Source organism: Arachis hypogaea, chromosome 5 (genome assembly GCF_003086295.3).
Source record: "Arachis hypogaea cultivar Tifrunner chromosome 5, arahy.Tifrunner.gnm2.J5K5, whole genome shotgun sequence".
NCBI classification, from domain to species: Eukaryota; Viridiplantae; Streptophyta; class Magnoliopsida; order Fabales; family Fabaceae; genus Arachis; species Arachis hypogaea.
Window position 1 is genome coordinate 96145128 of NC_092040.1, and position 15342 is coordinate 96160469.

The 15342-nt window shown below is 30.2% G+C and overlaps 1 protein-coding gene across 2 annotated transcripts; it reads right to left on the bottom strand.

The window, feature by feature from the left end:
• Window positions 1-424: 424 nt before the first annotated feature.
• Window positions 425-5495, bottom strand: LOC112802095 (protein unc-13 homolog). 2 transcript variants are annotated; one of them, XM_025845117.3, is made up of 5 exons: window positions 4813-5495; window positions 2948-3799; window positions 2127-2582; window positions 1749-1938; window positions 425-1657 (listed from the first exon to the last, which is right to left on the bottom strand). In XM_025845117.3, exons 1-5 carry the CDS (start codon window positions 5230-5232, stop codon window positions 729-731), a joined length of 2847 nt encoding a protein of 948 aa, XP_025700902.1. In that variant the 5' UTR covers window positions 5233-5495; the 3' UTR covers window positions 425-728. The 2 variants fall into 2 exon arrangements, with proteins under 2 accessions (XP_025700902.1, XP_025700903.1); XM_025845118.3 differs by having other exon boundaries at window positions 2948-3818; window positions 4813-5363.
• Window positions 5496-15342: the final 9847 nt, after the last annotated feature.

Genomic DNA, 15342 nt, shown 5'->3' on the forward strand with positions numbered 1-15342 from the left:
TAAAACAGATTTATATAATTATTTAATTATATATTATTATATTATTAAAAATAATTAATTTTTTTACTTATCATTTTAAAAATATTTAAATATATAAATTTAATTAAATAATTATATAAAATTCATTATCATTATATCAAAAATAAACTTTTGAAAAATTCAGTTTCAACGAATACACTTATTTTCACAATGATTTCCACTTTAAAATTATTTTGAAAATGGACATGATTACAAGCACAGACATAAGTACTTGAAAGATGAGGTTTTATTGGTAGTCGGTAGAACAAATAATCTATTTTAGCTGCTTACTTTGACCATTAGATGAAGACCACAGCCCAACCTATAACTTCAATCATTAACATGGTCAAGCTCAAATCTTCAGAACAAGATAAGTGCTTTAATTTGCCAATAAAAAGACAATTCATTTAAAAAATAATTAAAGATAAATAATGACACAAATACAAATACTTCTCTGTATACAACCTCCATATCACAAATTGCATTTTTCACAAGCTGCAAACAGAACCGGATGAAACTAACCTGTACAAGGTATATTGTTGTTATTGCAAGTACACTATGTCCTAAAGTTATTCCCTGATAGTGGTTAACAGTATTATGAATTCCAAGTTATACCTTGATCATACACTCAGCAATCGACAAGTGAGACTTTAAAACCACACAAAATGAAGCCACTAAAATTCCTAGCTAGAGGGGTTACTCATCAGTTGTTAGACTTTCTTAGACAAGTTGTAATTTTTCTTGAGGAACTTGGCGGCTACCTCATCATTCCTATGGCAAAGAACTCGCAAAAGGGTGTTTGGATCTCCCGGGCTCCATTGATCTGGTGTTGGAGGCATCGGGAGCCGGGATTTGACAGAAGAACCATACATTTCCATGGTGAGCTGAATGAATTGCTGAATTATGTGTTCAGTATCCGCATGGAACAAGGGAAGTATGGCTTGCACAGTAGCAGAATGTTTTTCTATCAATTCAACAGGCAATCCATCACCATTGGACCAGAATAACCCAGTCAAATACTTGAAATCTTCCTCTATTATGGCAGAATCTTGCAGAGAGAAAGCCCGTGGTGGCCCTCCGGCCAACAAAACCAACAAGAACCCATCAAAAGAAGCTTGCATTATGTCAACAATTACGCGCGTTCTAACTTTGTCGTGCACTGTTGATGATATGATCTCCAAGTATTGCTCAAGCTCATGAAGGAAAGGTTCAATCCTGGAGTATGAAACTTCTCCGACATATAGGCCATCCCATAGAACATGACCTAGATCATGGAAAACAATTTTGTATGCCATAAACTCACAGATTTGATGGATACCTTCTACAGCAGCAGCTGCTGAAAGCTTGAACTTCAAGTTCACCCCATAAATATCATCATCGTTAGAAGATTTAGAACTACTAAGATTGGCCAGTATCCTCTTTTCCAAAACCACCAACTCCAGGCGAACGCGCTGCATAGTATTGATGCGAACACACAACTGGGGTGTATCAAATGAGTTATCTCTTGTGGCTCCAACTTGAGCTTTTCTCCTCTGAGCTGATTGTAACTTCTCTTTTTTCCGGAACACACCGTGAAACTTTGATCCAGTTGAACACCTCGTCAAAGGAGGCAAAGTTGGGGCGAAAGTATTACGGTCCCCTGCAGATCATGCAAAACAGAAAGGATGGTAAGATGAGGATTAATAAATGAGTTGGTAAATCCAATATCATGCTATGCATTAAATATATACCACAGCCAGCTTTGGCTTTCAAAATGTATTGCTGGAGTGATTTGTCAAGACCAGACATCAATTCAGGAACCAAAACTGCATGCATGGATATAGGCAACAGAAAGAAAGCTTCAAGAGTGTCATCTACAACCCGTAGGACTTCAACAGCTGAAGGAGCCAACCCCTCTTTGTTTGCCTGTGGATTCCATACCTACAGAAAGATGGTGTAACAAATATATCAAAACTTGCCATTGTCAACAATCATGTTCCTTGGTAGTAAAGGAATGAAAGCTTAATAAGTTTTGGATGTCACAAAAGAAAATCATAATTGCTTTGTTCAGAAAAAAAGAAATACCATGCTAACTTGATTAATTTAGAAGCAACCAATATTTCACATACCTCATGTTGCAGATTTCTGTTGACCCATTCCCCTAGTCTTTCTACTCTAATCTTTATCCATGACTTAACCAAATTAGCAATTACAGCCTCAGCCTCATAAGGTTGCATCTCCCTAATAACGGATTTTCCACCATCTTCACTGTCAACAGAATCTGCCACCGCAATCTGCACCAGATCTTTCTCCAATTTGTCAGCGGCCATTAACACTTCTATAGCATCAGGTGTCAGCTCAGTAATACTCTTTACATATTTCTTCAGTTCATCTCCATAACATACATGAAGGGTAGCAACGGCAACACCAGCAGCAAGAGGATGCCATCTCTTTAGATTCGGACTGAACATTGCTTTCTCATTATAAGCCAGTTCAGTAACATGCTGGGCGAGGATAGAAAGAGTGGGAAAAGCTCTATTCTGTTTTCTCGATGAATGCTTGCTGGGATCCAGTTTATCTAATTTCTGCATTAAAGAGATTGAAAAGAGTTAGGATATGCTGATGGCCTCAAAAATACCTATTAGCTTTTTTGCAAATGATGTATGTATATTAAAACATGACACCTGAAGTGGTTGCTAAGGTTCTTGATCTCCAATACCGTATAAAGATAATTAAATAGCAACATTCAAAATACAATGGAAAACTTGGTAAAGAGAATTTTCAGAATTTTTCACTATAATGGAGCATAACAGATGACTTTATCCTATTTCATTCAGCGGGTTCAAAATACACCAAATACGTTACAAATATGTCAAAAACTCAAAATTGACCACATGTAAATACTGCGATGGAGTAGTCATGTTTAGGGAGTTTCAAGGATGGAAATTACCTGAGCGAAAGCAGCCCGCAAAGATGATCTTATATAATTTTCAACTCTGGTATAGGCTACATCATGATCCCTCTTCTTCCGATTATACTCTGACAATATCTTTGCAGACAATACAGCAATAGAAACAATGCTTTCCATTGGTTCAATATTACCATCATGGAAAGTATCATGGTATGCAAGGAGCCTTTTCTCTGCCCAATTTAACATCAAACTCACTACATTGCTCACAACCTTCGAATAAAAAGGACCTTTCACAGTCTTAGCATCATTTTCAACTTCCGCTAACAGGTTACTGGATGCAAAAAGCAGATCATTTTCCAGTTGACCAGTGGCAACATACCGATGAAATAAGACCCATGAGAAACAAATATTATGCAGCATCTCGTTAATTCCAAGCATAACCCAGGTCTTCTTAATGAGCTCTAAGACCTCATCAACCTCTTCTATCACAGAAATTTCTTCATGTATATCAAAACAAGATCCTAAAAGAGTTTGATAGATCCAGAGGTTCAGCGGAAATCCGTCAGCCCAATGGCATGTCTCTGGAACAGATCCATCAAATGATCTAAACGCAAGAGATAGAACAACATTCCGGAAGTTTTGCATTGATTCACCTGTCTTTCCAAGATCCATGGGTTTCTCAAATGCTTCACGGATTATACGGCGAAGGCTCTGCGAAGAAGTGTCTGCCTTATCTAATGGAAAGTGAGGATACAAGAGGAGTCCTGCTTCAAGAACCTTCAAATTTCTCCTCAGCCAAGCCTCATAATCTTGTTGACTCGGAAAATCTGAACACTTGAACTGTTGAATTAGTTCTAGTGGAAGAACCACTGATTCCATGCGTCTTCCAAGCTATTTCATGAACAAAGACCTAGTAAGCTATCATTAGTGATCAAATAACTGTAAGGATCCATAATACATATTCATATTTTAAATTTTTGTCCACATCTGAATCAGTTGATGAAAAACAAGCAAGCAATACAAAGAGTGAAATGGATCTTCACATGTCAAAACGACAATACACATAACCAATGAAATGTGCATAAATGTAGGCAACTCATGATGTACATTAGCTTCTTGTTTTTGTTCTTTCTTTTATCTTTTCGGAAATCATTAACCATTCGTCATCAGGAAAATGCTTGGCTGTTCTTGTTGCCGTAATCAATCACATTGCTTTATTTAGGGTTGTGGTAATAAAGAGAAAAATTACCACTGTGGTTGCACTGCAATTACTACCACAGTTTACAGTTAAAATTACATTCTAGCCTGTTGACGACTTTTGACTAAAGGATTCAATTATGAAAATATATTTTGCATAAGCAACTGTCCATGGTTAATTTTTGCATCTTATGTTAAAACTAGCAATAAAATCTAGATAATCCAACACCAATTGTTCCTCAAGACAAGTGGCCTGCAATCTTTTTTAGTGTCACATGGGGCTTCCTATGACTGTAATCCTTGCTCTTAACAGTGTTAGGCATGAACGAACTTCTTTTATTACATGTGACAACTTGCAAGCCACACCAGTTCAACCAATGATTTAGAATCAAGTCGTTGCTTCTGGCCATTCTCATGAACAGTATCAATATTATCAAAAGGTGCTATTCACCATTTGGTGAATATCACTCAGAAGTGTCACCATACATCAGATAGTGAAAAGAATAAACAATTAGTGATGAATGGCATGGATTTTAATACCATTTAGCCTAACACAAGTTAGTCAAAATAAGTCTAAACGGTTTAAGCATATCTTTTCAGCTGCAAAAACAAGAACGACTATCACAGTATCATCAAACAAAAACCACACACATAACAATCTCTTTAATCCCTAAAAAAAATAACAAAAATCACAGTTACAGAAATACCTGGCCTGCAGCAATTCTCAACAAGGCACGTCTAATCCTTGAATCACTCTGCTCCGAAATCTTCATCTGCACTCTCACCAACTCCCCTGTCGTAACCGCACGCTTCGCGCTCCTCCCACCGCCGCCGCCGCCGCCGCCATCTTTCCTCCTCGTTTTAAGTCCCAACGCCTTCTTCACCTTGCTAGCCGCCGTCGACGTCAGCGACCGGTGCAGCGAGGGAGTCGCCGCAGCAGAAGACCGATCCCGATCCCGATCCCCTCCTCTGTCGGAACTGGATATGAAAGTGAGAGGCTTGGGGCCGGAGCTTCGGCATGCGCAGACGAGTACCTCGTATGCCGTTTCTCGGAGCTCTGATTCCGACCAATTGGAAGGCGGGTCTCCGAACGGTGATGGAAGATCCTCCATTGGGTGCACCGGCATGGCGGTTTTTGTTTTTCGTCCCTGAAAGTTGTGGAAATTGGTGAATAGTCCCTCCTTTCCTTAATGGAAAGAAAAGAATGAATGAAGATTGGGATAACAACCCGATAAAGGGAGCGAGACTTTGTCGTTGCAGGTGCGACCTTTATTTATTATTTAATTATATTTACTTTCTCTTTTTGTTTTTGGGTCCCTGTTGGATTATTCTTGCTTCGGTTTCAAGGTTTCAAGTGTCAAGAGCTTCATTAATCAGTAGTGTAGGGTGCGAGGACAAAGGGAATCTAAATTGCTACTAACTTCTAACTAACTATTTTTCTTATGGCAGTACTAATAATGATGGTAAATTGTTACTCTTATCAAAAATAATAATTATTAAATAATTTAATATATTTAATTAATTAAATTATTTAACATAATATATTAATATTTAATTTATTATCTTTATATAAAAATATTATGTGAATATTTTCCTCATAATAATAATAATATAAAGATATAATTAGATTTTATTAAAATGAACAACGAGCATTGAGAATAAATTCTTAGAGGAAATTATTTTGATATTTTTTTAAATTAGAGGATAAATTATATTATTGTATATTATCGTGTAATAATGTTAATTGTGCTGGTATTTAATATGCGAAATAAAACTTTTATATATTTTATTTGAACATAAAGTATTATATTTGTAAAAAATATAATTATTCAGTGTCTTTTTCAGTTTTTTTATTAATTTAAACTAAAAAAATTATAACATAATATTAGAATTTTTATGATTAAAAGATTTAGAGTTTTATTTTATCCAAAAGAAGTTTTTACTTAAAAAATATGTTATTATAAATTAGAGAGTGACTTTTTTTAATTTTTTTTCAATTACTTGGTAAAATATAATTTTTTATTATTTAATATTTTTTTTCACATGTGTTTTCGTGATCATATTTAAAGAGTGTAAAGTGAGAGATCACACTTTACTAAATAATTAAAAAAATTGAAAAATTATATTCTCTTATAACAAGACTATTTATATAATTCTTTATATCAATTTAAACTTAAAAAAAATAATTTCAGGATAACATTTAAGTTAAACTCTACACAAATAACTTACTACATCATTTTTATATATTCTCACAGGACTATAAAACTTGATAAATCTTTGCATAATCTTATTTAATGAATGTTCCAAAAACTTATTTTATCCAAATTTTTAACTGTGTTAAATTGATTAAATGTGTAATTATTTAATGTATTAAACTGTTAATAGCATACAAAACAAATCTTATATATATGTAACAAAGAAAATATAATTTACCATCTAAATAATAGAGTTAAATAATAGAGTTCTTAGATTTACACTTCTTTATATGTGTCTTTATTTTGTTGAACATTTACATCTTTGTTGTTAGATTAAACTTTTAATGATACAAATATATATCACATAACTGCATAAAACATTTGTGTATCATCAACAATTCCTTTTTTAATGCATTCAACATTAAGTATTTTATTTATAATTTTCTTTTATAGTATGCACATGATTTTGTCTTCCTTTTCATTTGTGTTATATGTTTTGTAGGCTGCATTTAGAAAAAAGATTAAAACTGACAGAAACTAAAAAATAAAAATTAAATTAAATTTTTATATTATATTTAATATAAAATGTATTGAAAAAAATGTACTAAAATAAATTATATAGTCAGATCATATTTAATTTAAAATAAATATAAAAATTAAAAAATAAATTTAAAATTTAAAAAATTAAATAAAAATATTTTTTTTAAAAAATATTATTAAAATTTTAATTTTCCTTCCTAAAAATTAGAAAGCCATATGCCCATATTGTCTCTACTGGATGCCAGTGAATCTTACTAGCATAATAACCCAATAATAATTCTTATACGAGGTTTAATTCCTCTGACATGCATATGCATTGGCAATGGCATAATTTTTAGCTTATTTCAACTACAGTAGTTTAATATATGGTTTTGCCTTGTCTTTTATTTCAGGTCCTCATCAATAATTCAACTTTCTCTCTTCTTGTAGTTTTGTGGAGAATTTTGTCATTTACATATTCAAATATTTTATTATATGTTTAACACTTCAACCCTTAACTAATATATATACGCGTTTTCTTCTTTCCAGTTATGGTGTTGTTTAGTTTGTTGTTTACTTGGTAGATTTTGTAGTTAAAATATATTTGAGAACAGAAATGATTAACAAAAATACTATATGTATATTAAAATTAGTCACTAAAATAATTATTTATTATATATTTATATATAAATATATATTATTTAATAGTTAATTTTAATATATATTTAATATAATTGATAAATTGTTAAATATATTGAGAGTAAATCAATTCCTCTATAATCTGATTTAATTAATTGGGTATCAAATCAATATTATATAAATTCATTATTATTTTTATTTTAAAAATACAATACAATTTGACTTTAAACTAATAAAATAAAATACAGAATAAAAGCATTCATTTGCCTTTTTTGTTTGGGTGACTTTTCATTTGCTTTTATAGTACACAGGAAATTTTCATTTGAGAATGGAACTTCTAATAAAATACAAGCAGCTAAGCTAAGATGAAGAAAGAAAGAATCAAAAGTTAAGTACAAATAGATATCATTAAATTCAGCAAATAGATAAGAACAGTTTATTATGATGAATAATACAAGATAACTTACTTCCAAATAATATATAAATATAAAATCATTTTTTAATAGAAAAAAATACAAGAAATTATATTTCCGGTAGCCGGTAGCTAGGTTGGTTGTGTCAAGAAAAGTATTGGTACTTCAAAATAGTTGAGTGGGGTGCCTAATCATAAAGTTGCTATTGATTGATTGATTAATCTCTCTCATTATTATAATGATGTCCAGCCTTGCGACCAACTAACCTATCAATTATTATAAACCAATTACCAAGTATATATATCTGCACTAACTTCAATATCCAAAAATAAATAAAATTTAATTTTAATATACTATAATTGTAAAATAATTTTACACATATACCTAATTACGTAATATTCAATAAAAATAATTATATTTTATATTAATCACGCAAATAATCATCTAAATAAATAAATATAATTACATGATTGCGTAAAATATTTTATACTGTCATTATAACAAAATTATTTGCACTAACTTTTTCACATGGAAGAGAAGAACAAACTACAACATGGATATATAACAAAGAAAATTAGAGATATGAACATGAAGGTAGAAAAAAGCCAAATTTTGCATGCTTCCACTACAAGAGAAACAGATAATTGCAGCGAAAAATTGTCGGCGTTTTCTCAAATGACCGCAAATTCACTGAATAGCTGCGGTTCTTGATGTGTTATTTGTTTTCGTTAAAGACTGCTCAAGATAAGGGCGGTTTTGTGTATCAACCGACGCAGATAATATGTTGCTCAAATTTATTTCATAATTGAAACTGGGTGAAGTTAGGGCCATTAATCTTCGGTTTTGCGTGAAATCAAAGGGGGACAAAGGTGCCAATCACCAGTTTCTAAGACTTTTTGCCGCCGTATACCTTCTGTTCATCAGCTGCAGCCGTTACATCCTTCTTCGTCATGGATCTGCTCAAGTTCCCACATAGCTCCCGCGCGCAAAAGAAAGATGGAGAGGCACATCCATTGTTTGTCCCTTTGCCGTGCAAGTTTCAATGTCGTCGTGTGGCTTCTCAACCGTCCCGGTATCGTCGTCCTCAACCTTCTTTCCTTGCTTTGTTGTGCGCCGCTCAAACACATCCTCTTTTTGCTTTTTGGTTCGTTTTCTCCCCCTTTTCTTGTTCTTTCAATTTCATCTTTTGTCTTCGTTCTTTTGTTTCAATTAAATCATTTTGATTATTGATGGAATCTCTTTGCACCAATTTAATTTAATTGCTTGTTCCCAATTTGGTTGCTATTTTGGGCAGCTGGTGGAGGTTAATTTTTTTTGATATTGGATAAAAATTGGTGTAATCCTTTAATATTGGAAGTTACGGTGTTTAACAAAATTATGGGGACTATAAAATTCACAGAGTGCGAATTGTCAGATTAATTTTTTTTAGTTTATAAAGACAATACACAGATTACGTATTGTATTATTTTAATATTAAATTACAGTACGTATGTATTATATTATTTTAATATTAAATTATAATACACAGTCTGCAAATTGTAAATACACAAACTACGTATTATCAATACAATACATATTTTGTGTACTGTGTTTACACAAAACAGTATTCTCAGAATATTATAAAGTTCTATTTTTTATAACATGTAAAACTCTTTTCACTCTTCCATATTAAAATAAAAAATCCGCTGGTGGATGGTTGCTGGCTGCATAGAATCTTAAAAAGTTATTAGATTAGATTATTTTGGGCTAAAAGAATAGCTAGAGATATAAAGGAACGTCTATTTATTTCCTATGCTAATACACATTTATTAATTAATAATTATAAAAATGTTATATGTTTGAGTGATGCCCTAATTACAATATTTTCTCTTTTATATTCATTTTAGACTCATTATTTTATTAGAATAAAGTAAAATGGTCGAACCTTATTTAAAATGGAAGTTGCATTTTATTTTATTTTATTTTATTTTATATTATATTATATTAATAAAATGACTATAAAAAACTACAATCTTACTTAAATAGTGGTTTCTCTTTCTCAATTCCCTTCGATTATATTTTTTGTTATAAAATTATGTATTTTATAAAAGATTAAATATTGATATTTTTTTAAACGCTAAACAACAACTAGTTTAGGGTAAGATTGATAATAACCTATAAAAATTCTAACTCTAAAAACTTATCACATGCTAGAAGTTATCACAAATTTGAAATCAAATAAGAGAATATAAAATAAAAAAATATTACATTCAACTCAAAATTTTAAATTAGTAAGTTAAGGAATTTTTCATGTTATAAATTCTTACTATTTCTTTTTTTTTTTTAATATGAGATTAATTTCATATATTTCTCACACTTCTAATATTAACAAAAACAACACACAAAATACAGAAATACAAAAATTAGTATTTTTGTATTTTGTTTAGTGATAAATTAAATACAAGATAGAATAAACAATAAAAAACCCAATTAACCTTATTTTTTATTGTTTCCTTCCCATAATTTAAAAAAATAGAATAATAAAAAATATAATTATAAAAAATTAATATTGACGATAAAAAAATGTGTCTCCATTTAGTGTCTCTATATTATTTCTGATAGAAAAAATATAAAATACGTTAATTTAATATTTCAAAATATAATATCTCTTTATTTATATCTTATTTGTTAAATATACTTTTATATCTCTATATTTATATCTTAGTGTTCTATGTTTATAAACAAACATACTAAAAAACACTAAGATTTGCCACTAAATTAAAGTCTTGGCTGCTGTTTTTTTTTTTTTTGTTCTGTTTTTTTTCGTCTCCTCATGGGCTTCAATTATTTTTTCTCTTTTGGTCATGAGCTTCAATTCTTGATTATACAATTAAATAAAACTTGCTGACTCATTTATTGGGCTATTCATTTAGCATTTAGCAATTGCTATATATATATATGTCAATACCCATTTTAACCAAAAGCTCATCCGGCCACGTTTTGATAATTCTTGCTGGACACCAAAAATTTAAAGACACGTGAAGACAATCAATTCTGTGAGAAACCATTTTGTATATCTATATTTAGTTATGGAGAATTATAGTGTACAGATGAATGATTCGTATATTTTCTCTGCTTTAGTTTGTGAGCGACACGTGATTATGGTGTCGAAGCTGTGGGGAGGCGGCTTGACAAATTTGTTGCATAGGGCCCGTGATGACTGATAGCTGGCTGGAGGCAGCTCTTATAGGGACACATATAACGCCTGTGTAACGTAACGGTGGGTTGTTGTAGACCTTGTATTCTCCAAAGAATGGGCCCAATGATATGCTTTGTTGAGAGTGTTTGGTCCGTATTAATAGTGGACTGAAAAATGTTTTATTCAAGTCAAAAGTAAGGAAGTGGTGGAAAAAAAAAAAGAGTGAAAAAAACGTAGGAGAGAAATGAATCAAAAGAAAAATTGTCCTTATAGTGAAACTGCTAACCCAATGGGGTTAATATAAGGTTATTCCAAAAAGGAAAAAAAAGATAAGGTTATTAGATGCAGTTGGGTTTGTTGGTTTTGAGCATAGTATTGAGGTGAGTTTTGGGTGTTATTAATGAAAAATAGTCAATGCAAAATTAAAAATTAAAGAGGGTTCAGGATTTCGGGTCATTGCAGTTAATTGTTGAGGCCGAACCAAAAATTAAAGAGAGAATAGGTTAAATAAAAAAAAAAAGGAGGAAGAGGAATGAACATATACCATGTTGTCATGCTTTAAGTAAAAGCCATTAAAAAATATTAGAGGTTGTAAAAAATATTAGAGATTTAAAGATAGACATTTGTAGTCATTAAAAAAATTTAATATATAAATGAATGCCCAATAAAATCCTTATTAGACATATTAGACATAACAGTCTTTCATCTGAAAATAAAATAAAATAAAAATACTATTATTATTATTATTATTATTATTATTATTATTATTATTATTATTATTTGTACACTAATAATGTACTTTATTTTTTGTATTTTTTTAGACAAAAATATTGATAAGCTTATTCATTAGATTCGCGTATATATAGTCAATAATAACAATAACAAGTTTAATAATAATAATAATAATAATAATAATAATAATAATAATAAATAAAATTATTGGCAATTATTTTACAAGAAATACAAGGCTAAAATGATTTGATATTTTTTGTATTTAATATAATCCAAAAATCTACCGTTTTAAAAAATATTTTGGTATTAAACAAAATATGTGCTTAATATATATGTAAGTTAAAATGTTTTCTTTTAATACATGTTTTTTTAATACAAACACTATTTTTTATATGGGAGCCATTCAGATAAGGACGCCTAGAACGTCTATTTTTAAAATTTTTTTTAATAATTAAATTTTAATACGTATAATTGAGTAAATCATGTTATTTTTGTCACAATTAGACTAGACAAATTGATTTGACCGAAAAAATAGTGAATCAAATCTTAAACTGGTCTAAATTAATATTATTTTTTATATAGAATAACTATAGTATCCTATTATAAACAATGACTAAAATACTTCTATTATATATATATATATATATTAAGAATTCTAAATTCTAGTCTTTTATTTTTCTATTGTAGTAGGGTATGGATTTAAAATCTTCAGAATTAATATATATATAAAATCTTCAGAATATATATATATATATAAAAGAGCAGGCTCTGATATCTGATAATATTTATAAAGAATTATTTTTAACTGGATTTTTATTACAAGTCTTCTTGATAAGCCTCAAATATTTTATAGTTACAACTTTAAAGTAGTAGTGAGAACTATTAATATGTTGGTCAGCCCAGATCGTAGTTCCGGTTGTAAGTCCTAGAAAGACAGTGAATCCGTTGGTTAACGAGGGTGGTCTCATAGCTCACAAAGTTCTAACCATAAAATGGCTAGTTTATTGAGAACGATGAATCGTTTAAATCTAGGAAAAAATAATTCCTTAGTAATAAAGACAGATAATGATGAAGCCTCCACCTCTGGAACTAAAAATGAATTAGAAATAGTCAAATTAGAAGAAAGTTTTCATAATTGGAATATACCTATAGTAGAAAAAGATAAAATATATAAAAAGAGAAACTTCTGGGAAGGAAGAAATTATGAAATCCACATGTTAGAATATTGTAAACCAGGAACGAGTAGTAATAAAATTATCACCATCTTAGAAGAAGATAAATTGAAAGAACATAGCAGTAAAGGATATAACTTCATCCATATAGGATTAATACAAGTAGCCATAAAGCCTAATTTTAGAATAGGAATTAATCTGCCTATATTATTAACCTTAAGAGATACCAGATTAAAAAATTTTAATGATTCATTAATAGGAATATTAGAAAGTAACTGTCATGATGGGCCAGTTTTTTTTAATTGTTACCCAAATTATGCTATGAATCTAAAAAATGAATACACCTGGCAAGCCTTAAAATTACAAGTAACATCTGATGAGACCATTATAAATGAGAAATATGATCCATTCGAAATAATCTATAGAATATATTATAAAATTACTAAAATTGATTATGACTTTAGAGCATTAAGACAATCCTCAAAAGACGAAACGATAATTATGCATGCAAATCTAAAAAGATCTAATATACAAACACCTAGAAGATTAAGACATGAAGAATTAAAAAGTCGTATGCCTGAAGAATGGATAATACCTGATGGTATTGAAGAACCACAAATACAAAATACTAGAATAAGGGAAATAATAAGAGAAGGACCTGATATTAGAATTAGGATGAATAGATCCCAATCATTAAGAATTCCTGATAATGTTGAAACTATTAATCATAGAAATTCTATAGATAACTCATCAATAGGAAATATTGATGATATTGTAGGAATTGACAACAGAAGGCCACATATAGCCACTGCTGTATATAAATCACCTTTAGAATTTGATCCAAGGGAATCACAAGTTTTATCAGTAATTATAAAGGAAGAATCATTTGAGATTGATAAAGAGTGGATAAGACAAGATTTTAATGCTGATTATAATAAATCACTAAGAGATTGGTATTTTACCAACCATTCAGAAAATGAAGTTATTAGACTAAGAGAACTATTCTATGATTTTATGAAAGAAAATAGAATTAGCTTATACTTCTTTGACTGGTACGTTAATTATTACTCCAAACCCGATAAGAAATTATGTCCTTTAACAAAGCCAACTGTTGTTTGGAAAACAAGCTCAGGATCAGCAATAAAATTTGAATATCCCCCTAAAGAAACTATTAAAATACCAATTGGAAAAGACTTAGAAGTTGAAGCAACACCCTATAAAGATAGCAATGCAGATGGAAATATAGAAAAAAGAGATATTAAGAAATTACATCAGCAATTAAACTTTACTAATACCATGTTAGATATAATGAAAAATCAGTTAGGAAGAATGGAAAATATGGAAAAAGTTATTAAGGTAGAAAAACCCATAGAAGAACCTATATATAAATTACAAAGTTTAGATAATATTAGCTTAAAATCTAAAGTAGAAACAGAAGTTGAAGAACTAAAAGAAAAACTTAGAAGTATTAGTCTAGGAAAATTAACAATTAATACATTGCAAAAGGAAGAAGAATTAGAACTAAATAAAATATCCTATAAAAGAGATTATCCTAAAACCAGAAATTATTATCCTAGACCATCACCAGTAGATGTAGGCCTAGAAGAACGAACACAATTAGTACAAAATAGTTTTTTAAGATCAGACTTAGTAGAATGGAATATAGATGGATTAAGTGAACAAGCCATTTTAGATCAAATGTGTAATATGACTATGGCTGCAACTGCCTATAAGATGAGAAAAGCCTCTGATAAAGAAGCAGCAATTACGATAACCCAAGGATTTACAGGACAATTAAAAGGTTGGTGGGATAATTTTCTCAGCCTCCAAGAAAAAGAATTAATTATTAGTAGTATTAAACAAGAAGATCAGTCACCAGACGCTACATCCACGTTAATATATACCATTATTAAAAATTTTGTAGGAGATCCCAGTATTTTTAAAGATAGGATACATACTCAATTAATGAATTTAAGATGTCCAACTATGTCTGATTATAGATGGTATAAAGATGTTTTTATGTCAAAAGTTATGATAAGAGATGATGCACATGCGCCTTTCTGGAAAGAAAGATTCGTAGCAGCCTTACCAAAATTATTCTCTGAAAAAGTATTACAAAAACTACAAACACAGTTTGGGACCAGATTCCCTATAATTCATTAACCTTTGGACAATTGCATAATATAATAGTACAAACAGGTATAGAAGTATGCACAGATACCAAGATACAACAGAAAATAAAACAAGAAAGTATCACGGGAAAAAGAGAGCTAAGCACTTTCTGCTACCAATATGGAATAACTCCTAAAAAAGCACCTAGTGGACAGCATAAAGTTAAAAGAAAATTTTTTTATAAAAAACCTAAATATAATATAGACAAACCCCTTTA

Excerpts from the sequence above, each read along its gene's own strand:
- LOC112802095 (XM_025845117.3), bottom strand. The coding sequence starts at position 5,232 with ATGCCGGTGCACCCAATGGAGGATCTTCCATCACCGTTCGGAGACCCG. Across the intron at positions 3,800-4,812 it reads TGAGAATTGCTGCAGGCCAG|CTTGGAAGACGCATGGAATC; the intron begins GTATTTCTGTAA and ends TTCATGAAATAG. Across the intron at positions 1,939-2,126 it reads ACAGAAATCTGCAACATGAG|GTATGGAATCCACAGGCAAA; the intron begins GTATGTGAAATA and ends ATCTTTCTGTAG.